Source organism: Lampetra fluviatilis, chromosome 47 (genome assembly GCF_964198595.1).
Source record: "Lampetra fluviatilis chromosome 47, kcLamFluv1.1, whole genome shotgun sequence".
Taxonomy (NCBI): domain Eukaryota; kingdom Metazoa; phylum Chordata; class Hyperoartia; order Petromyzontiformes; family Petromyzontidae; genus Lampetra; species Lampetra fluviatilis.
The window spans coordinates 3,199,690-3,223,113 of record NC_136321.1 but is presented as its reverse complement, the minus strand read 5'-3'; the positions used below and the strand labels follow the sequence as shown (position 1 = coordinate 3,223,113).

The 23,424-nt window shown below is 55.5% G+C and overlaps 1 protein-coding gene across 1 annotated transcript in view; it reads left to right on the top strand.

Annotated features, from left to right (window-relative positions):
• The window catches only part of LOC144947791 (uncharacterized), a 30,513-nt gene extending 7,653 nt beyond the window's left edge, over window positions 1-22,860 (top strand). Inside the window, exons 3-17 of the mRNA XM_078877145.1 lie at window positions 644-707; window positions 987-1,135; window positions 2,082-2,222; window positions 8,197-8,318; window positions 9,627-9,731; window positions 11,145-11,364; window positions 12,162-12,280; window positions 13,433-13,878; window positions 15,913-16,030; window positions 16,608-16,849; window positions 18,564-18,637; window positions 20,646-20,825; window positions 21,195-21,239; window positions 21,889-22,058; window positions 22,549-22,860. Coding sequence (XP_078733271.1) covers window positions 644-707; window positions 987-1,135; window positions 2,082-2,222; window positions 8,197-8,318; window positions 9,627-9,731; window positions 11,145-11,364; window positions 12,162-12,280; window positions 13,433-13,878; window positions 15,913-16,030; window positions 16,608-16,849; window positions 18,564-18,637; window positions 20,646-20,825; window positions 21,195-21,239; window positions 21,889-22,058; window positions 22,549-22,860 — 2,507 coding nt within the window. The remainder of the gene's footprint in view (window positions 1-643; window positions 708-986; window positions 1,136-2,081; window positions 2,223-8,196; window positions 8,319-9,626; window positions 9,732-11,144; window positions 11,365-12,161; window positions 12,281-13,432; window positions 13,879-15,912; window positions 16,031-16,607; window positions 16,850-18,563; window positions 18,638-20,645; window positions 20,826-21,194; window positions 21,240-21,888; window positions 22,059-22,548) is intronic.
• The last annotated feature ends 564 nt before the right edge of the window (window positions 22,861-23,424 follow it).

The window sequence follows — 23,424 nt, the reverse complement described above, 5'->3', positions numbered from 1 at the left end:
GTACTGGGCCTCCCCTAGGTCGACTCAACCTCATGAGTACCCGGTGCGATGTCTAAACATCGACAAGAGGGAGGCGAAGGCAGCCGGGCCTGGTGCCGTATACCGGCCTTCGCAGCTGCTTTCTTGCAGCAATTGCCGCAAAAGTGTGTTCGGACAAGACGTGGGATCTTTGTTCTTTGGTTCTTTCGGTAAAGTCACGTATAAAGATTAAATAATAAATTAAATTAAATACTAGCATACGACGTTTCGATTGCAACACAAGCAATCATCATCAGGTATAAATTAAATAGAAACACAAATCTAGTATACTTAGAAATGTAATGTAATACAACAGAGAGTCGGATTACATAACAGTCAACACCCTACCTGGTTGATTACGTTCTTCCTGAGAATGCTAAAATTTGAGAGAGAGATCAAACACAGAACCAGAGACATATAGACAGACATATAAGCAGACAGATATCACAGAGATACATAGAGAGAGCACAAACATAGGAACACAGAAACGTCGTATGCTAGTATTTAATTTAATTTATTATTTTATCTTTATACGTGACTTTACCGAAAGAACCAAAGAATAATTCCTGCAGTCACGAAAGCTCCAAATTAAGTGGGACCTTTGTCTTTGTGTGCGCACATGTAGGGGAGCAGGCACGAGGCTTCTTCCTGCAGTCTGGGCTGCCGCAGCTGGTGCTGGCGCAAGTCTGGTGAGTGCCCTCCCCGCCCCTCGCCGCGGTTCGCTGATTTACTGTCACCTGCCTTGACGTGCGTGTACAGCCCTTCGGTGTGTGGGGTTGTGTCTGGCTCGTGGCGGTGTACGATGCTGCGCGTGGTTGTGTGTTGCTGCGTGCAGGCGTGTGTGGTGGTATGTTTGTGTGTGAATTGTGTCCGTGCGGCCGCGTGTGACGTGTGTCCGTGTGGCCGCGTGTGACGTGTGTCCGTGCGTCGCGTGTGACGTGTGTCCGTGTGGCCGCGTGCGTGCGTAGGGCCCTCGCCGACGACGATCGCGACGGCCGCGTCGACCTCGTTGGCTTCTCGGTGGCGATGAAGCTCATCAAGATGGCCCTTCTGGGCCACCCGCTGCCCCTCGCGGTGCCGCCCATCACGCTTCACTCGCTCACCGGGCACGCCCACGGTGAGCTCGCCGCTCCTCCTCCTCGCCGCTCCTCGCCGCTCGTTCCTCAGCGCGGGTCTTCGGTGCTCACCCCTAATTGTGGCGTGTGGTGTGGGCTCGTGAGCAGAGGTCGCAATCGGGTACCCGATACCCGTACCCTACCCGATACCCGGCTACCCGTACCCGGCCGGGTACGGGTACCCGTTTGCGACCCTGGTGCGGCCGGGTACGGGTAGGCCGTGAGTGACTGGTGAGTAACTGTTTGTCACTCATTTCCCAACGTCTTGTCTCTTCTCACAATTCAAGTTCCTAGAATCAACCCACCCGCGCCTGCAACATGGCTTCATCCCAGAGGTCGCAATCAGGTACCCGATACCCGTACCCGTACCCGGCTGGGTACGGGTAGAGTACGGGTACGGCCGGGTACGGGTACCCGTTTGCGACCCTGGTGCAGCCGGGTACGGGTAAGGAATCAAAACCCGTTTGCGACCTCTGCTCGTGAGTGGCCAGCCAGCGTGCGCTTCTTCTGTCTGATGATTTTACAAGTGTCGGCAAACCCCCCCCATCCCCGCATCTTCTTTGAAGGTGTCTTGACTCACATGGACAAGGCTGTGAGAGCATTGTACATGCACTGTGGTGATCACATGACACCTACGCAGTGCGTGATGAGAGTCGTGCCTTGCTGCTGTTTGTGAGCAGCACACCTTGACTGCTCACCCACCCATCCACCCACCCATTCATTCACCGACTCACCAACTCGCTCACCCACTCACTTACCCACTCACCCACTCACTCATCCACTCACTCATCCACTCACTCGATCACGCACTCACTCACTTGCCCGTACCTCCGCGTGCTGTTCACCCCCCTTATTCGCTCTCCAGCCTGCACGTTGCGTTCTCCTGCAGCGACGGCGCTACTCATCGTTGACAGGAAGTGTGGGACATGTTGGTGGTGGTATTTGTAGGGAGGACGGCAGCTGCTGCCCCTTGTCATCTCTCCCCCGGAGTGGCGCCGCCACCCATGCTGCCCGGCCCAGCGCACGCCGTGCCACCCTGCGTCTCTGTGGGGGAGGGGCCGACTCACGCTCCCGCGTTCCCAGTGTCTGGTGAGCCCTCCTTTGCCCTGCTCCTGTCTGTGTGTGAGTGAGTGTAAATGTCATCTCGGACATCTCGGTCAGTCGATCCGTGGCACCTGCTGGGTCTGCCCCGTGACCTCCTGTCAGCGGGTGTTCGACACTTCACGTGGCCTCAAGGTGCACTTGGCCTGGCACAAGCGTCGTGGTGATGTCACCGCCACTTAGTGGCGAATGGCGGTTGTTGTTGTTGTAAATGTGTGGGGAGCGCTGGTGCAGCGGTTAGCGCGCTGCGCTACAAACCTGGCGACCTGAGTTCGATTCCCGCTCACGGCCAACACCAGTGACGATTATCTGAACCGGTCCTGGGCCTCCCCTAGATCGACTCGACCTCAAATGAGTACCTGATGGCGATGTGTAAATATCGCTACTGGGGAGACAAAGGTGGCCGGGCTTGGTGCTGTCCAGCCAGCCCCTTCGTGTGCCGTGCCGGCCTTCATAGGTGATACTCGCTAACAGCACTTGCCCCAACAGTCTGTTAAGGCTACACAGGGGGTCTTTGTCTTTGTGTGAATGTGTGAGTTTGTGTTTGTGTGAGTGTCTGTGTGTCCGTACAGGTGTAGGGAACTCCAACAGGACCTATATCTCTACTTTATTGACCTGGTCAAGGCCTATGATACCATCAGTAGGCTTGGGCTTTGGGTTGTTCTTCGTGCTTTCGGAGTCCCTAACTCTCTGTTCACAATCATTAAGGACCTTCATGATGGTGGACAGGCCTGGGTAAAACTATGTGGCTGGGAGTCGGAGCCATTCCCTGTTCACCTTAGAGTGTGACAGGGATGTCCTATGGCTCCCATATTATTTTACATATTTTTGATCACGTAGTTCGTGAAGTCTTCAATGGCTGTACCGGAGGAATTTCCATCTGGTACAGATACAATGGGAGACTGATCGATGCACGGGTGCGGTCAAGGGATGGCTCCCTATTGATCAACCATGTTATGTATGCTGATTATCTGGTGATTGCTGCTCACTCAGAGGATGAGTTGGAGGTGCTTCTGCTGAACCTGGAGCGTGCCACTAAGAGGTGGGGCCTTACCATCAGCCCAACCAAAACTGCCTGGGTATTTGTGCCATCAAACACTCCACCCCCACAACTCTCAATTGGTGATGGAGCAGTTGTGGAAAAAGTGGAAAGTTTTCCATTCCTGGGCAGTGTGCTCATGACCGGCTCCGGTTTTACAGAAGAGGTCTCACTCTGAATCAGTCGAGCGGCATTATCTTTTCATCGGTTGCATAACGCTGTGTGGAAGCTTCCTGGTCTGTCGCTCCGCACCAAGTTTTGAGTCTTCTTAGCCACGGTCATGCCCGCCCCTCTTTTGCTTGTGAAACGTGGACCCTCCAAATGGAACATCTTCGCTGATTAGAAATATTAAGGCTGACCTGCCTACAATCGATCCTGGGTTTAACCAAGTTGGATTGTGTGAGGAGTTCACAAATCCTTGAAAGATCTGGGTAAGGCCCCATCGGTGAGCTCCTCCGGCCATCTAGGCTGCGTTGGCTGGGTCATGTAGCCCGCATGCCCAGCCACTGCATGCCTAAACAGCTTTTGTTTGGCCGGATCGAGCGGGCTAAACGGGCGCGGCACGGGCTAGAGAAGAGATGGAGTTATGTAATATGGGAGGATGTGGAGCTGAGTGGACTTGCCGATGACTGGTATCAGCAGAGTCAAGATCGGCCTCTGTGGAGGAGGCTCGTGAAGGACGCTACTGGGCAGTTGGAGGCAGTCGCCCTCCAACAAATGGAGGGCGGAGGAGCGACGCTCACAACAACGAGCGGAGCGCCGGGTGGCTAAAGCACAGCCAGTTGGCACAGTAGGGGACACAGGTGGTGCATCGGCCAGTCATCTCAGTCAGTCGACCCATGGCACCTGGGTCTGTCCTGTGACCTGCCAGCGGGCGTTCCACACTTCACGTGGCTTTAAAGTGCACATAGCCTGGCACAAGCGCCGTGGTGACGTCACCACCACTTAGTGGCGAATGGCGGTTGTTTTGTAAGCAAATGTGTGAGTGTCTGTGTGAGTGTCTGTGTGAGTGTGTTTCGGGCGTGGTGCTGGCCACCCACCCTCTCGTGTGCCGTGACGGCCTTCATAGGTGCTACTCCCTAACAGCACTTGCCCCAACAGTCTGTTGAAGGCTATATGGGGGATCTTTGTCATTGTTTATGTGAGTGGGTTTCTGAAAGTTGGCATGGTAGGGAGCACAGGTGATGCCTCTGCCAGTCTTTCCAGTCAGTCAACATATGGCACCTGGATCTGACCCATGACCTGCCAACAGCGAGCCTTCCACACTTCACGTGGCCTCAAAGGGCACCTAGCCTGGCACAAGTGCCGTGGAGACATCACCGCCACTTAGTGGCGAATGGTGGCGGTTATTGTTGTTGTGTTTTTCTTTGTGCGTGTGTCTGTTTCTCTCTGTATCATTTCTCTGCGTATGTGTGCGTTTGTGCGTTTCTCTCCGTGTGTATTCTCCCTGTGTCTCCGTATTTCTCGGTGTTGGAACGCATTCACGTTTCCATTGTTCAGATCGTGTCATCTTAAGGGATGGAGGAAGTGTCTGCAGTGTGGACACGAACAATGGCAGGGGAGGGAGGGTGTTGACAGTACGGACGGCTGGGGGGGAAGTGAGTTGCAGACCCCTCGGGGCAGCACAAGAGAACGTGTGACCTCTCAAGCACTCTTGACAAGAATGCAAACCGGCGTCACAATCGTCGTCAGTCACCGGCCGTGATCTATCCACCGCTCGACGAGGGCCTCCCCGAGCCGTGCGGCGTGTCGCCGGGGTTGCTTTGCCGTGCTGCACGACGCCGAGCAGTGTCGGTGGGTGGAGGCGGTCGGCATGGATCCGGAAGCATAGTACAGTGCAGCAGTGGATGTGGTGTCACTGCCCGCTACTGCTTGCAGCATCGCCCCACGGCAGCAGCCTACAGCAGCGGCTTTATACATCGTCACCACCACCATCATCGTCGTCACCACCATCATCATCATTGTCACCACCATCATCGTCGTCACCACCATCATCATCATTGTCACCACCATCATCGTCGTCACCACCATCATCATCATTGTCACCACCATCATCGTCGTCACCACCATCATCATCATTGTCACCACCATCATCGTCGTCACCACCATCATCATCATTGTCACCACCATCGTCGTCGTCACCACCATCATCATCATTGTCACCACCATCATCGTCGTCACCACCATCATCATCATTGTCACCACCATCATCGTCGTCACCACCATCATCATCATTGTCACCACCATCGTCGTCGTCACCACCATCATCGTCGTCACCACCATCATCGTCGTCACCACCATCATCATCATTGTCACCACCATCATCGTCGTCACCACCATCATCATCATTGTCACCACCATCATCGTCGTCACCACCATCATCATTGTCACCACCATCATCGTCGTCACCACCATCATCATCATTGTCACCACCATCATCGTCGTCACCACCATCATCATCATTGTCACCACCATCGTCGTCGTCACCACCATCATCGTCGTCACCACCATCATCATCATTGTCACCACCATCATCGTCGTCACCACCATCATCATCATTGTCACCACCATCGTCGTCGTCACCACCATAATCATCATCGTCACCACCATCATCGTCGTCACCACCATCATCATCATTGTCACCACCATCATCGTCGTCACCACCATCATCATCATTGTCACCACCATCATCGTCGTCACCACCATCATCATCATTGTCACCACCATCATCGTCGTCACCACCATCATTATCACCACCACCATCATCATTGTCACCACCATCATCGTCGTCACCACCATCGTCGTCACCACCATCATCGTCATCGTTGTCACCACCATCATCATCGTCACCATCATCGTCGTCACCACCATCATCGTCACCACCACCACCATCATCGTTACCACCATCATCATCATCGTCACCACCATCATCGTCACCACCATCATCATCGTCACCATCATCGTCGTCACCACCATCATCGTCACCACCACCACCATCATCATTGTCACCACCATCATCGTCGTCACCACCATCATCGTCACCACCACCATCATCATCGTTGTCACCACCATCATCATCGTCACCATCATCATCGTCACCATCATCGTCGTCACCACCATCATCGTCACCACCACCACCATCATCGTTACCACCATCATCATCATCGTCACCACCATCATCATCATCACCACCATAGTCTGGGTTGTGGCTCAACACACTGATTCCTTCATTGTTGGTGCCTTAAGTTTTGGTGGCATTTCTTCATTTGTTTATATATTTGTAGTTTTTCACTTGCTCGGCAGTAGCCACGTAGAAAGGATTTGGCCCTTATGTATAACTAGCTTTTTGCCCGTCCAAGGACGGGTGTATTTTGCAGTAAATCTGAAATATTAAATAGAAAAATTGTTCAGCTCATGATTATTAATGAGGGGGGGGGGGTTTCCCCATGTGGAGTGACGTCACCCCGTCATGGTTATTGGGGAGGGGTGCGGCATGTGGAGTGACGTCACCCGCTCATGGTTATTGGGGGGGGGTGCGGCATGTGGAGTGACGTCACCCGCTCATGGTTATTGGGGGGGGGTGCGGCATGTGGAGTGACGTCATCCCCTCATGGTTATTGGGGAGGGGTGCGGCATGTGGAGTGACGTCACCCGCTCATGGTTATTGGGGAGGGGTGCGGCATGTGGAGTGACGTCACCCGCTCACGTGGGGCATGAATATTAATGAAGGGGGGGGGCTCTTTTGCAGTGACGTCACGCACGGATGTAGCACTGTGCTGCGTAGATTTATTTTTTACCGTCACTATCTGTCAAGAAACGTCATATTTGAAGCGACTTTGTGTAATAAATCATTTAATTCAGCTCGACCTTCCTCTGCGTTGGTGTAAAAATCCACCCACTCATGAATATTAATGAGGGGGGGTGGGCCTCATGTGGAGTGACGTCACGCGCGGGACGGACGGACATTTCTGGGTGATTATAGTAGGTAATTAATGTGCGGTGTAGTGGGAGGCACTTGGCATGAATGGTACTGTGTGAATTTCAATGATTATCATCGTGATCATTCTGAGCCAGCTTCTATTGCACGGTGCACAGAGCAAGAGGGTTGGTGGCTGTGGGCTGTGGCTCCCTCTCACGTTGAGCAGTTCACACGAAAGGTCTGCTGCATCCTACACGGCCCCTCTGGGGTTTGGGTCTTTACAGTCGAGTGAGCGAGCGAAGCGCTTGTAGGCACGTCAGGAAGACAGGCGCAGTCAGAGAGTGGGTTGGTGAGTAGTCGAGCGAGTGAGTGGGTCGGTGAGTGGGTGCGTGATTGAGTGGGTGGGTGATTGAGCGGGCGGGTGAGTGGGCGGGTGAGTGGGTGGGTGATTGAGCGAGTGAGTGGGTGGGTGAGTGGGTGGGTGAGTGGGTTGGTGAGTAGTCGAGCGAGTGAGTGGGCAGGTGAGTGGGTCGGTGAGTGGGTGGGTGATTGAGTGTGCGGGTGAGTGGGTCGGTGAGCGAGTGGGTGATTGAGCGGGTGGGTGAGTGGGTCGGTGAGTGGGTGGGTGATTGAGCGGGTGGGTGAGTGGGTCGGTGAGCGGGTGGATGATTGAGCGGGCGGGTGAGCATGTGAGCGAGTGAGTGATAGAGCGGGCGAGCGAGCGAGTGAACAGGTTGTGGCCGTGTCAGAAAACGCAGGCAACGGTCGAATCTGTCGCAAGTCAAGTGCAAGAACATATTTCTTCACATCAGCCGATGCTCGAGGTGGAAAACGATCGGCCGGTGGTTTTTATTTTATTTTTGTCCCAATCCAGAGCCGTCACTGCGAAGGGCCCCCGGGGCCGCGGTTGCGTGCCGAGCGACGTGCCGAGCATGGCCCCGCCACGGTCGCGTGGCAGAGACGTTTGTGAAAGTGCTTTAACGAGTGACGGCGCCGCTCGGCAGATTCGTTCCTGGAGCGTCGCAGGGAGAACATGGAGCGAGGGGAGGCGGAGCTGCAGCGGAGGCGGGAGGCGCTTCGCGAAGCGCAGCGCAAGGAGGAGCAGGAGGAGATCGCTCGGCAGACGGTGAGAGACTGTCGTGTTGGTGGTTGTTGTTGTTGTTGACTTGGTGTGGTTTGGCACTGTTCCTGCCGTTGTTTTTACTGCCTCTACCAAGCTTGGGAATTGATGTACTTACGCAGTTATAATTTATTTATTTAAGGGGCACCTCGTGGTTCTGAGACGTCATCTTCCTCGCCTGGTAGGCAGGAGGTCGGGGGTTCAATCCCGAACCAGACACCTGCTGCTGTATATTTGCATGTGTCTCTCCCTGTGTTCACGTGGATTTTTTTTCCCCGGTTTGTCCCTCGACATTTACAAACCTGCGTTTCGTGTATTTAGATTATTTAGCTGCTGTAAATTTCCACATGATGAGCCGCAACTTAGTTGAGCAATCATTTGTGGCCAGGTCGCTTCTGAAACACATTGTCCTGCAGAGGGAGCTGGTAGGAACGTTGGGTTGCTCGGTCAATAGCCAGGGTCAACGGCGGCGTGGTGTATTCCGCAAATATGCCCGACTGTGAGGGCGGGCACAAGCCGGCGTGAGTAGGTTACACGTTGAGTTTTATAAGGGCACCACGGGGTGACCAGCTTCTCCCCACCCAGCCCCACCCCACCCAGCCCCACCCCTCCCATCCCCCACCCAGCCCCACCCACCCCACCCACCCCACCCAGCCCCACCCACCCCACCCAGCCCCACCCAGCCCCACCCAGCCCCACCATCCCCACCCAGCCCAGCCCCTCCCCACCCTCCCCACCTAGCCCCTCCCCACCCTCCCCTCCCCACCCAGCCCCTCCCTCCCCACCCAGCCCCTCCCCACCCTCCCCTCCCCACCCAGCCCCTCCCCACCCTCCCCTCTCCACCCAGCCCCACCCCTCCCATTTTTGGATGCACAACGGATGGACGGACAGACACAATAATCTCCTTACTGGTGGAACCAGGTGGTTCCTACCAGTAAAAGTTCATTGGAGCTTACCTGGTAAAATAAACATCGTTTATGAAATAAACATAGTTTATTTTTAGTTCTACATATTTTTATCGGGATTTGTTTACCCTTCCTATACTTTGCACTCGTCTCGTGTTTTTGTGTTGTTATTGTGACTGTATCACCCGCCGCTACTGGGCATCTGTGAAGAAAGAGCTTCATAGCTCATCGGATTCTTGCAGAAAAAATAAATATTCTGATTCTGATCAGCACGGTGACGGCGATGAGTGTGATGGTCGTGACGACGATGATGAAGGGAATGACGATGATGAAGGGAATGACGACGACGGTGATGAAGACGATGATGACGGTGGCGATCCCGCATGCCCCGTCCGTCCCTCTGTGCCAGGCCGCGCGCAGGCAGCAGCTGGAGGGACAGCGGGAGGGCTCGCGGGCCGAGGTGCAGGCGCTGCGCCAGCGCCGTGACGTCCTCGCCGCCCGGCTGCTGGCGCTCGTGAGTGCCGCTCGGCCCCCCGGCGCGCGCCGGACAAACACCCCGGCCCACCGGGGCCGCTCGGGAGATTTGAGGGGAGAGAGAATGGGACGCGGGGAATCTTCAAACATTTTTACATCATCAAGGGCGCAGTATTACACTACTTCTTCTTGGTTCTTTCGGTAAAGTCACGTAGAAGGGAAGTAATAAAATAATAAAAATAAAACATAATAAAATAATAAAAATAAAACATACTAAAATAATTCTCACGACGTTTCGGCCACAACGCAAGCAGCCGTCCTCAGGTGAAGACCAGGTCTGTCGGGGAGACAGCGTCTAAATGAATTATTTTATTATGTTTTATTTTTATTATTTTATTACTTCCCTTCTACATGACTTTACCGAAAGAACCAAGAAGATGAATCCCTGCAGTCACGAAAGCTTTCAATCGAAAAATTACACTACTTGTCGGTTCGGGCCAAGTGACGGGGCGCCTGGTATGCAGGAGGCCGTTGGTTGCCGACCCTGACGCCTGTGATTATGGAGTGTGTCTCTCTCTCCCATGGTCGTGTGGATTTTTCTCCGGGTCCTCTGGTTGTCCCCTCCACATTTAGAATAAACGTCACACGTTTCGAGTATTTGCCTGCTGTACATTTCCACGTGATAAGCCACTTTGTTGAGCTATTACACTGGTCAACACACTTTTTCTGGCATAAGGTATTCCAACGGTTTTAAGGTAATTTTGGGGTGCTGATTCCAAATCTGGCATCAGTTTTTGTCTATCAAATATTGCATTTGCAATAAAAACTGCAGAAGAAAAATATTAAATAAATGTGTATATCTACATAAAATGATATTATAAACACACTATCCTAAAAATACAGCACCATATTTTAACACTAAAGCAGTCACTGACTCGCAACAACTTGCAATCATAAGTGACAGAGTTAATTTCGGGTAAAATTAATGAAAATGGGGTATGCCGATAGCATAAAAATGAGATGTGATAGAGCAAATCTGAGATCAGATTTGGAATCAGCACCCTAAAATTAGTCTAGAACAGCTGCAAAAGTCCAGGCCAGAAATTTTTTTTTTTGTTGTTGACCAGTGTTATAGCCCTTTTTCAGAAGCCACCTGGCCACAAATGATGCTCAGTGAAGTGGCTCATCACGTCGAAATCTATAGCAGCCAAATATTCTAAACGCACGTTGATTATACGCAGGTTTAGGGGTCGGGATCGAACCCACGAGCTCCCGTATGCGGGGAGGGCAATCGCACCCAGGGGCTTGTTGCCGTTTGATCCGCTCTAACAATACACGGCACGTGAGCGGATGTAACAGGAGGCAGACGTCGTCTTGCGCAACTCCCTCGTAGCTCCCGTGACCCACGCCTGCTGCTGCCGCCGTGTCCGTGCCGCCCCAACCGCCCCGCCAGGCTCAGTCCCGCCAGGAGGCGCAGGCCGGCGCGGCGGCCACGAGGCAGAGCGCGGCGGAGTGCCGCTCGCGGTTGGACGCGCTCGACGAGCGAGCGGGCCGGCTCGACGCCGAGTCGCGCCGTCTGGAGGCCCAGGTGGGCGCTGCACAGAGCTCCCTGGAGGCGCTGAGGGCACAGCGCGCCCAGCTGGAGGGGCGCCTGCAACGCGGAGCCCGCGGCGGTGCGTACGCGCGCTTGCCTCCCCTAGGTCGACTCGGCCTCGAATGAGTACCTGGTGCGGGCGTGTAACAACATCGCCGCTGGGGAGACAAAGGCGGCTGGGCGTGGTGCTGGCCACCCACCCCCTCGTGTACCGTGTCGGCCTTCATAGGTGCTCGCTAACAGCACTTGCCCCAAAACGTCTATTCAGACTATACGGGGATCTTTGGTTTTGGTTTTTGGATGCATATGCCAGTCATCTCAATGAACCCATACCACTTGGGTTTGTCCCGAGAACCTTAGACAGTTCACGTGGCAGCCCTCTATCTGCACCTAGCCTGGCACACGCGGCAAGCGGTCGTCACTACCACCGCTTGGCGAACGGCAGCAGTTGTTGTTGTTGTGTACATGGCGTGTGCTGCTTGCATGACCACGCGGCGGTGGTGGTGACGGGGTGGTGGTGACGGGGTGGTGGTGACGGGGTGGTGACGGGGTGGTGACGACGGGGTGGTGGTGACGCGGTGGTGGTGAAGGGTGGTGGTGATGGGGTGGTGGTGAAGGGTGGTGGTCACGCGGTGGTGGTGACGGGGTGGTGGTGACGGGGTGGTGGTGACGGGGTGGTGGTGACGGGGTGGTGGTGACGGGGTGGTGGTGACGCGGTGGTGGTGACGCGGTGGTGGTGACGGGGTGGTGGTGACGGGGTGGTGGTGACGGGGTGGTGGTGACGGGGTGGTGGTGACGCGGTGGTGGTGACGCGGTGGTGGTGACGGGGTGGTGGTGACGGGGTGGTGGTGACGCGGTGGTGGTGTTGCGGGCCAGGCGGAGGCCTGGACTCGCTGGCAGCCGAGGTCCATTGCAGGAGGGAGGCCGTGCAGAGTCTGCGCGAGAAGGTGGAAGCCATCGAGCTTCAGATCCAGCAGACGCAAGCTCAGCGGCAGGTGCGTGCGGCGTGCGAGGTGTGCGTGCGAGGTGTGCGTGCGAGGTGTGCGTGCGAGGTGTGCGTGCGGCGTGTGCGTGCGTACGAGGTGTGCGTGCGTGCGAGTTGTACGTGCGAGGTGTGCGTGCGAGGTGTGCGTGCGTGCGAGGTGTGCGTGCGGCGTGTGCGTGCGTGCGAGGTGTGCGTGCGTGCGAGGTGTGCTTGCGAGGTGTGCGTGCGAGGTGTGCGTGCGTACGAGCGGTAGTGAACCAGTTGGCACGCTACTCCACGAACTCGGCAACCCAAGTTGCTCGCTAACAGCTCTTGCCGCAGCCGTCTGTTAAAGACTATACGGGGGATCTTTGTCTTTGTGTATGAGCATACAAGCAAGTGTGTGAGTGAGCGCCCGAATTCTGAGTCGGGCGCCTTTCTGTGTGGAGTTTCTATGTTCTCCCCATGTTCTGTGGGTTCTCTGATTTCCTTCTATAAGCTAACAAAATAACCATACACACAGTGGCAGCATCGCTCCCTCCTGCAAATAATTGGCCGAACCCTCTTGGATAAAGAGCCTTGAGACTGTGAGGCTTTGCGGGGAAAACACGAGCAATTTAAAAATAAAATCCGTCATCGCCCATCCAAGTGATGTCCCGCTTAGCTCTGACGAGATCGAGCTCAGTGTGGGGGTGATGCGATCGTAGCGCCAAGCACGGACACCGATCATCGTGTTGCGTGGCTGCTAAGAGCCTGATATTGCCACCTCGCTGGTATTAATATTCCCTAAAGCGGCGGCGGCGGTGATGGCAGCAGCAGCCAGTCTGCCAAGCGCTGTGATCCATTTGCTGACACAAAACTTACCTGGATGGATTTAACCCCGTGATCTCGTGCGAACATTACCTCCCATTAGCACGATTGGCCACGTGCGGTGGGAAAGAAGTTCAACATACTTGCACACAGACTTAGAGTACTACCGCCATCTATTGGTAGAAGTTATTTTTTTAACGTATGAATTTTAATAATTTAAACTCTCATTATTTGCCATCAGCCATAACGGGAATTGCTCTCTGCTGATGACGTCGGTGTCTGTTCCGAGACCCGCGGTAACACGAACTGTGCCCCGGGGGGTGGACAATCCCCGCGTCTCCCCACGTCCCCTTCACGTTGTCCACCCGCACAGGACCCGCCGTCGGCAGCCACCGCCACGACCGCCAGCGCCAGCTCCCGCGCCAGCTCCGCTGGCCACGCCGGCTCGGCCCCGGCGTTCCAGCCCCCCGTCGCCATCGTCCCTCCCTCCCTAGCGCCGACGCCGAGCAACGCGGGCGGCGCTATCTCCTCCTCCTCCTCCTTCTCCGAGCAGCAGCGGCAGCAGCAGTGGCAGAAGCAGCAGCAGCAGCCGCAGGAGCAAGGCGGGCCGTGCGTGGCAGCGTGCGAGGCGGAGGAGTGGGGGGGTGGCGGTGGGGGAGGTGGGGGAGGTGGCGCCTCCCAGCCCGACGTGGGCTGGGCGCGGTTCCCGGAGTTCGGAGACCCCCGCCCGGCCCAGCCCAGAGCCGGGGTCGCCCGGAGCAGAGGCTCCCAGTCGGAGCGGCGCACGGGGCCGCACGGGGGCGCCGGCTCCAACAGCTTGTGAGGAGAGACGCACGCACGCACGCACCTACCATCGCCAGCGGCACTGTTGATCACAAGCAGCTTGTGACGAGAGACACACACACGCACCTACCATCGCCAGTGGCACTGTTGATCACACGCAGCTTGCGAGAGACGCACACACGCACCTACCATCGCCAGCGGCACTGTTGATCACAAGCAGCTTGTGAGGAGAGACGCACGCACGCACCTACCATCGCCAGCGGCACTGTTGATCACACGCAGCTTGCGAGAGACGCACACACGCACCTACCATCGCCAGCGGCACTGTTGATCACAAGCAGCTTGTGAGGAGAGACGCACGCACGCACCTACCATCGCCAGCGGCACTGTTGATCACACGCAGCTTGCGAGAGACGCACACACGCACCTACCATCGCCAGCGGCACTGTTGATCACAAGCAGCTTGCGAGAGACGCACGCACGCACCTACCATCGCCAGCGGCACTGTTGATCACAAGCAGCTTGAGAGAGACGCACGCACGCACCTACCATCGCCAGCGGCACTGTTGATCACAAGCAGCTTGAGAGAGACGCACACACGCACCTACCATCGCCAGCGGCACTGTTGATCACAAGCAGCTTGAGAGAGACGCACGCACGCACCTACCATCGCCAGCGGCACTGTTGATCACAAGCAGCTTGCGAGAGACGCACGCACGCACCTACCATCGCCAGCGGCACTGTTGATCACAAGCAGCTTGAGAGAGACGCACGCACGCACCTACCATCGCCAGCGGCACTGTTGATCACAAGCAGCTTGAGAGAGACGCACGCACGCACCTACCATCGCCAGCGGCACTGTTGATCACAAGCAGCTTGAGAGAGACGCACGCACGCACCTACCATCGCCAGCGGCACTGTTGATCACAAGCAGCTTGCGAGAGACGCACGCACGCACCTACCATCGCCAGCGGCACTGTTGATCACAAGCAGCTTGAGAGAGACGCACGCACGCACCTACCATCGCCAGCGGCACTGTTGATCACAAGCAGCTTGAGAGAGACGCACGCACGCACCTACCATCGCCAGCGGCACTGTTGATCACAAGCAGCTTGAGAGAGACGCACGCACGCACCTACCATCGCCAGCGGCACTGTTGATCACAAGCAGCTTGAGAGAGACGCACGCACGCACCTACCATCGCCAGCGGCACTGTTGATCACAAGCAGGCCAGTGGCACTGCTGTCACACCAACACCACCGCCCGTGCACCGGTGGTAGCGTTGGCACGTAGGCAGGTGGCAGCGTTGGCACATTGGCAGGTGGCAGCGTTTAAGGACAAGTTCTGCATCGCGCTCTCGTCATCACCCCACGATCTCGCTAGCGACGGCACGCAAAACATCCCCCGGCTTTTTTTTTTCTTTCTAGATTTGAAGCTTTCGTGACTGTAAGGATTCATACTCTTAGGTTTTTTCGGTAAAGTCACGTAGGTAAAAAACTAAATAATAGAAATAATAATAGAAATAAAATAAAAATCACGACGTTTCGGAGGCTACACAAGTCTCCGTCATCAGGTGGGACCGTCACAGCCATATTTACTGTTTCACTTATTTAGCTGTGACGGTCCCACCTGAAGACGGAGACTTGTGTTGCCTCCGAAACGTCGTGATTTTTATTTCATTTCTATAATTTGTATTATATATTTTTATTTTGTACCTACGTGACTTTACCGAAAAATCCTAAGAGTATGAGTATCCCCCGGCTTCACGCAACGAACGTCACTCTCGTACGGCAGGGTGGGTGGGAGAGCGCCCGCCCTCTACCGTGTAGACCAATGGTCACTTGAGGTAGAAGAAGGGATCTTGGAGGTAGCTCTGCAACATCCTCTTCTGCGGGCCATCGTCCGGCGACACGATGGGTCGCGCTGCTGCTCTGCGAGATTTCCGAGTGGACTAGTCCGACTCGGAGCTTCGATCGCGACACAAATTCACGAGAAAACAGACGAGAAGACGGACGGCACTTTGTGGTGCGCTCCTTGAGGACCACGTCCGTTGCTGTTTGTTGTTCTCAGTCTGGAGCGCAACATCTCGAGTTTCCCCGCGGTGGACGGGTCCCACGGGAACGATGGGAAACCCAGCGCAGCCTCGGCCTTCACTCCGCAGGCGCCCTCGGCCTCCGCCTACTGCCCGGTGAGAGGACAGACACGGCCCGGCCCAGCCGGCTCGCGCGATAACTCGCGATTCGGCGTTCGACGCGAATTTGTGTTTGCGCCATACTTTCAGATTCTCGTGTCACGCTGCTGCTGTTTTTTTTGTTGCTTGGATTTCCGTTTTTCTCCATCGCAGTACTTTTATTTTGTATTCGACTTGCTGCTGTCGTTTCGGTGACGACGCAGGTCACTCGTGCAAATGAGAACATCCTGGTCTCTTCAGTGCTGGTGTTGGTGGTGATTGTGGTGATTGTGGTGATTGTGGTGATTGTGATGGTTGTGATGGTGCTGGTGGTGCTGGTGGTGATGATGGAGATGGAAATGACGGTGGTGGTTGTGATGGCGGTTGTAATAGTGGTGGTGATGATTGTGATGATGATAGTCATCTTGGTGGAAATTATAACGGCGATGGTGACTGTGTTGGTGGCGACGATGTACTTGGCGGTGGTGTGGCTGTCATGGTGGTGGTTGTCGTGGCGATTAGCGGTGACCGCTACTCCCCTAACACCACCTGTGCTCTCTCTCCATCCCTGCCCGTCTCTCCCGCGCGTGCCCAGCTGGGCTCGTGCGTGCGCGCCGTGGCGCTCTGCCGATTCCAGGCGGTGCAGCCCAACCACCTGGCGTTTTGCACGGGAGACGTCATCTCGGTGCGCGAGCGCCAGGACCTGTGGTGGCTGGGCGAGGTGGCAGGCCGCTCGGGGTGGTTCCCCAAGTCGTACGTGCGCGTGACGGACGGGGACGCGGCCGCCGTGCCGCCACCGCTCCCGCCGCCGCTCCCGCTCCTCGCCAACGGAGCCCGGTGGGTGTGAAGGCGGTGCGACTGCACCGCGGGGACGGTGGAGGGTGGGGGCGGGGTGGTCGGTGCCACGGTGCGTAGAGACTTGCGTAGAGACCCGTAGCTCTGGCATAGAGATGCACAGAGTTATACGTAGGCCGTAAACTCGCATACAGACCCATAGAGGCCATAGACTCGGAGAGACCCATACACTTGCAAAGAGAACCATAGAATTGAACTGTAGACTCACGTAGAGATTCGTAAAATTACATATAGACCCACAGATCCACCAGTTGCATTGTATGCCTGGATGTGTTTTTAGCTATGGGAGGAAACTGTGCAGGGAGAGAACGCACGAACGCCACGCAACAAGGCACCCAAGTTGGGGTTTGAACCCAGGCCCTTCTCGCTGGGAGGCAGAGCCATTAGCACTGCGCCAACTGCCGCCCCATGTCGTGTTGGGATTCGAGTTTATTTGTGCGCGTGTGTTTTCACATCTGCCAGTCATCTAAGCCAGTCAACCCATGGCACCTGAGTCCCGTGACCTCCTGCCATCGGACGTTCGATACTTCACGTGGCCTTAAAGTGCACCTAGCCTGGCACAAGCGCCGTAGTGACGTTACCGCCACTTAGTGGCGAACGGCGGCTGTTGTTGTTTCACATCCCTCTGCCAATCCACTGCGAGATGAACTTGCATCGTTACGCTTCGGTCATCGTTAGAGCCGGGGGGAATTTTGGGCAAAGATAATTCCTCAACAAAGATGAAGAGTACACAAGGAAGCATGGAAGGAGGTGTGCGTGCTTGGACTTAGCCTGAGAGAGGAACCGATCGATTACACAGGTCAACACACTTTTTCTGGCATAAGGTATTCCAACGGTTTTAAGGTAATTTTGGGGTGCTGATTCCAAAAACCTGATGTCTATCACATCAGGTTTTTGAGATATCAAATATTGCATTTTCAATAAAAACTGCAGAAGAAAAATATTAAATAAATGTGGATATCTACATACAATTATATTATAAACACACTATCCTAAAAATACAGCACCATATTTTAACACTAAAGCAGTCACTGGCTCGCAACAACTTGCAATCATAAGTGACAGAGTTAATTTCGGGTAAAATCAATGAAAATGGGGTATGCCGATAGCATCAAAATGAGATGTGATAGAGCAAATCTGAGATCAGATTTTGAATCGGCACCCTGAAATTAGTCTAGAACAGCTGCAAAAGTCCAGGCCAGATTTGTATTAAATTTTTTTTTGTTGTTGACCAGTGTTAGAGGACACATGTCACGGCGGTTGTTAAATAAATGAATAAAGTGAGCCGGTCGGCTCTGGCTGGAGGGGATGACGGCCGCTGGGTCGAGACTGGCGACGGAACGGCAGACAGAGGAAGGAAATGGAGCGCTCCGAGAGGCGACGTCCGCCGCGGAGATGGAGCGACTAAATCGTCGCGCGCGCGCGCGCCCGACAGCGACGTGGTTTTTCTGCTTGGCGACGCCGTGGGAGCTGGGAGCTGGATGTGGGTTGGCGGCCACTGGACCCGGAGAGGTGGCGACGGCTTCCTTGGGGAAACCATCTTCGTCGTCGTCGTCGAGCAGTGGAAAGCCTGTGGCCCCCCCTGGCACCGCCCCGCGTCACGCCAACATCGCTAACATCGTTAACATCGCTAACATCGTTAACATCGCTAACATCGCCAACATCGGCGCGTTGTGTCCCCCCCCCCCCCCCCCAGGAGCCAGAGGGGGGCGTGCACGGCGAGCGAGGAGGAGGCCCGGCGGGAGGGCAGAGATGCTGCAGTGCCGTCAGGTAACCGCCACCACCACCGCCACCGCCACCACAACCACCACAACCACAACCACCACAACAACCACCACCACAACCACCACCACTAGCACCACAACCACCACCACCACAACCACCACCACCACAACCACTACCACAACCACTACCACAACCACCACCACAACCACCACAACCACCACAACCACTACCACTACCACAACCACCACCACCACAACCACCACAACAACCACAACCACCACAACCACCACCACCACGACCACCACCACCACAACCACCACAACCACCACCACCACAACCACCACCACAACCACCACCACCACCACAACCACCACCACCACAACCACCACCACAACAACCACAACCACCACAACCACCACCACCACGACCACCACCACCACAACCACCACAACCACCACCACCACAACCACCACCACAACCACCACCACCACCACCACCACCACCACAACCACCACAACCGCCACAACCACCACCACAACCACCACCACTAGCACCACCACAACCACCACCACAACCACCACCACAACCACCACAACAACCACAACCACTACCACAACCACCACCACCACAACCACCACCGCCACCACAACCACTACAATCACCACCACCACCACAACCACCACAACCACCACCACAACCACCACCACAACAACCACAACCACCACCACAACCACCACCACAACCACCACCACAACCACCACCACAACAACCACAACCACCACCACAACCACCACCACTAGCACCCAGGCACTCCATAACAATCCAACCACTTGACCCGCCCGATTAGCGCGCTGCGCCTCGAACCCGGCCAATTACTCGCTCACGACCACTAACAGTGGTGAGCATTTAACCTGTCCTAGGCCTCCCCTTGGTCGACTCAGCCTTAAACGAGAACCTGGTGCGGCGTGTCAACATCAACTCTGCGAGACGGTTTCTGTGGCCAATTTGATGATTCTTTAAAGATTTTGTGAGGTCACTTAATAATATTTTATGGCGCCATGTCGGTGAGATGTTAACTACCTCGCCTGGTATGCAGGAGGTCATGGGTTCTACCCCGGCCTTGACGCCTGCTGTATATTTGGAGTTTGCGTGTCTCTCTCCCCGTGGTCGCGTGGATTTTTCTGAGGGTTTTTCCCTCCACATTTAGAATCAACATCACGCGTTTGAAGTATTTGGCTGCTATAAATTCCCACACAAGCCACGTCGTTGAGCTATGTAGCTCAGTGGGCCTTACCTGACAAAATAAACATCGATTAGTTTAATAATTTGGCAAAGTCTTTGTCACAAGACCCCCCCACCACCCAACGCAGCCAAACAGCCGAGCCGAGTGACAACCCTCACAACAAGGGTGAGTCATTCAACATTCAGCCCACTATAGTAATAGGTTTTTACCCTTTCAACTGGTACAAAATTGACACCTTTATACAAGGGATAATTTGCAATAACCACAACACAAGCAGTCAAAATGCAAACAAAAAGAAAGAACTCTGATAATGATATGCAATGTCCTTGAAGTTGATTGGTCCACACCCGAGACAGCTTTTCTTAGAGCATAGTCTCCATTGGTGTTGGACCAGATGACGCCAAAAGGCGTACAACTCACAAACAGCGCACTATCAGAGTATTGAGAGCTCGGGGTAAGCATTTACACTGAGACATCTCCTTTACCTGTCTCGGGTGTGGACCAATCAACTTCAAGGACAGTGAATATCATTATCAGAGTTGTTTATTTTTGTTAGCATTTTGACTGCTTGTGTTGTGGTTATTGCAAAGGTGTCAGTTTTGTACCAGTTAAAAGGGTAAAAACCTATTACTATATTTTGCCTACTGGTAAAGGAGATGTCTCATAGTGTTAATTCAGCCGACTGTTGTTGACATGGACCGGGCTTGGGTTGTGGCCAGGAGGGCGACGATGGCCGATGGATCGCAGCGAATCCCCCCCCCCCCCCCCCCCCCCGAGTAAATCACGATTTTTTTGTTTCAATTTGTCCAGATTCGTGGAACCACTCCAAGTCGCGGCCGTACACGAGCATCCTGAGAGAGGTAACGGCCGCCTCCACCTGTGCCCCCCCCCCCCCCCGCCCCTGCCGCTGGCCTCCCCCGATTTTGATGTCACCTCCCGGATTCCGCCGTGACTCTGTGTGTGCCTTGCGGAGAATTGGCGGCGGCTCTGGTACTTCCGCGGCGCTGTGAGGCAGCGCCGCCGGGACCACACGGCCCCACGGAACACGTTCAACGTGGACAAATTCTAGCCCCGAGATCTAAAAGTCTCAAGTTGCATCGTCGTGTGGAGAACATCGGGTGGGAACGTACTGCCCCCCAACCCACTGTGTGGACCAGAGGTCAATTGAAGGCATCTCAGCGGTAGTTCCGTGATGTCCGCTTCCGTGGGCCGTTGTCTAATAACAGGAGTTCAGAACGGGTGCTCCATCTCATTACGCCACGCCGGTGTTGGCACAATCGGGATGAGATTGTCGAAAACATTAAATGTGCGGTTGAGCGTTTTGTTTTGGGCTCGGCTGATGACCATTTTGTGTTTCAGTCTCCAAGCCAAAGGCCCCTGCTCCTCCAGTCCACAGACATGAGAGTACGTCCACACGCACACACACGCACACACGTGCACACACATCCACACACACTCACGTCCACACGCACACACGTCCACACGCACACACGTGCACACACGTCCACACGCACACACACGCGCACACAGGTCCACGCGCACACACGTCCACACGCACACACACGTACACACACGTCCACGCGCACACACGTCCACATGTACACACGTCCACATGTACACACGCAGGTCCACACGCACACACGTCCACAACAACGCACACACGCAAAGACAAATGTCTACCGTGTAGCCTTAGCAAGTGCTGTGAGCGAGCACCTTGGAAGGGCGGCACTACGCACGAGGGGGCTGGCAGCCGGCACCACGTCCGGCCGCCTTTGTCTCCCCAGTGGCGATGTTTACACACCGCACCAGGTACTCATTCGAGGCTGAGTCGACCTAGGGGAGGCCCAGGACCGGTTCAGATAATCGTCACTGGTGTTGGCCGTGAGCGGGAATTGAATTACTCAATTGGGGATCACACACACGAAGCAAACAGCAACATCGCCCACGACTGCAAAAACTTGGCAGGACCCTCCTAAAAAAGTCTTCAGACTCGGTGAGGCCTTCCTTTTTGATCTACACCATTGTCTCTGCTGGCTTCTGTGTCTCTCTGCAGAGTGCGCCGCGCTGTTTGACTACACGAGCAAAGAGGCCGGCGATTTGTCCTTCCTGAAGGGCGACATCATCACGCTGGTCAGTAAGAACGACAGGGATTGGTGGACAGGGACGCTCAACGGCAAGACGGGCCTCTTCCCGAGCAATCACGTGGAGGTGCTGACCACCAAGGTGGGTGCGTGCAGGGTGGTGGCGTGGGCAACGTGTTGGGGGGGAAACGATTCTCTCCTCGACTCTCTGGTCCATACCCGGTCAAAACAAACTCAACTCCATGGGGCAGTGGGGGAGGCCCTACTCCCCTTCATTCTTCTGTCCCCTTTACGTGGTTCTGCCGCGCCGGAATGGATGTTTGCGGTTTTTTTTTGTTCTAGATTTGAAGCTTTCGTGACTGCAAGGATTCATATTCTTAGGTTTTTTCGGTAAAGTCACGTAGGTGAAAAATTAAAATTAATAAAAGTAAAATAAAATAAAAATCACGTTTCGGAGGCAACACAAGCTTTAATTTTACATTTTTGTATCCCGTTGTTGGAACCCCTCGGTGTGGTATGCCAGACCCCATGTGCTGCTGTAAAAAGTATCATAAAAAATACGCTCAACTCAAATCGTCATCACACCCTGGTCCCGTCGTCGCTCACGCTGCCTTGTCCCCCTTTCCCTTCAGGCCGGCGAACCGTCCGCACCGTCTGCACCGTCGTCGGCACCGGCGTCGGCACCGGCGTGCCCCGGCGGCAGCGCCGGTCGCGGCGCGGACACCACCGCGTCGCGGCCCGGGGGCCCGTCGGCCCGCAGCGTCGTGGCCCTCTACGACTACTGCGCGCAGAACTCGGACGAGCTCTCGTTCGTGCGCGGCCAGAGCATCGGCGTGACGCGGCAGGCCCACCCCGACTGGTGGGAGGGCGAGGCCGGCGGCCTGCGCGGCCTCTTCCCCTCCAACTACGTCAGGGAGGTCCTCCCGCCGGAGTCGTCGCTCTGAGTCGGGATCGTCGCGGCCGCGCGCCGAGCCACGTTTCGCACGCCGGAACCCGCGATCTGAGAGGACGCAGGGTTCCATTTCATCTGCCGGTCGGGCAGTTTTGAAGGAATGGCGCGAGTTTCCTTAACCGGGGTGCGTCCCGCCCCCAACCTCCGCCGATCCGGCAGTATGAATACCCCCACGGTAAAATTGGATCGGCAGGGTCCAGTGTGGGGCCGGATAAAATGTGGGCAAGTCCGCCTCCCCCTCCGACACGCCCAGGTCAACGTGGGAGCCGATCAAATTGTACCCACACGAGAGTTGCCTCCCGCACGACGGGCCCTCCCATCGGCCATCGATGCGCGCGGCCGCAGGGCGGCGCCCTTCTTACGCTTTCCTTCGGCGCCTCGCGGGGACTCGCGGGGACTCGCGGCGACTCGCGGCTTAACGCACGGACGCACGACCGACCCGTGTGCGTCTCTCGTCTGCCGCTCTCTCATTTATCTCTCTGCGGCCGAGTGGGCCGAAGCTCAGCGGGCCTCTCCCAAGGGCCGTCGTGCGCCGCACCTTGGGAGAGGAGCCGCT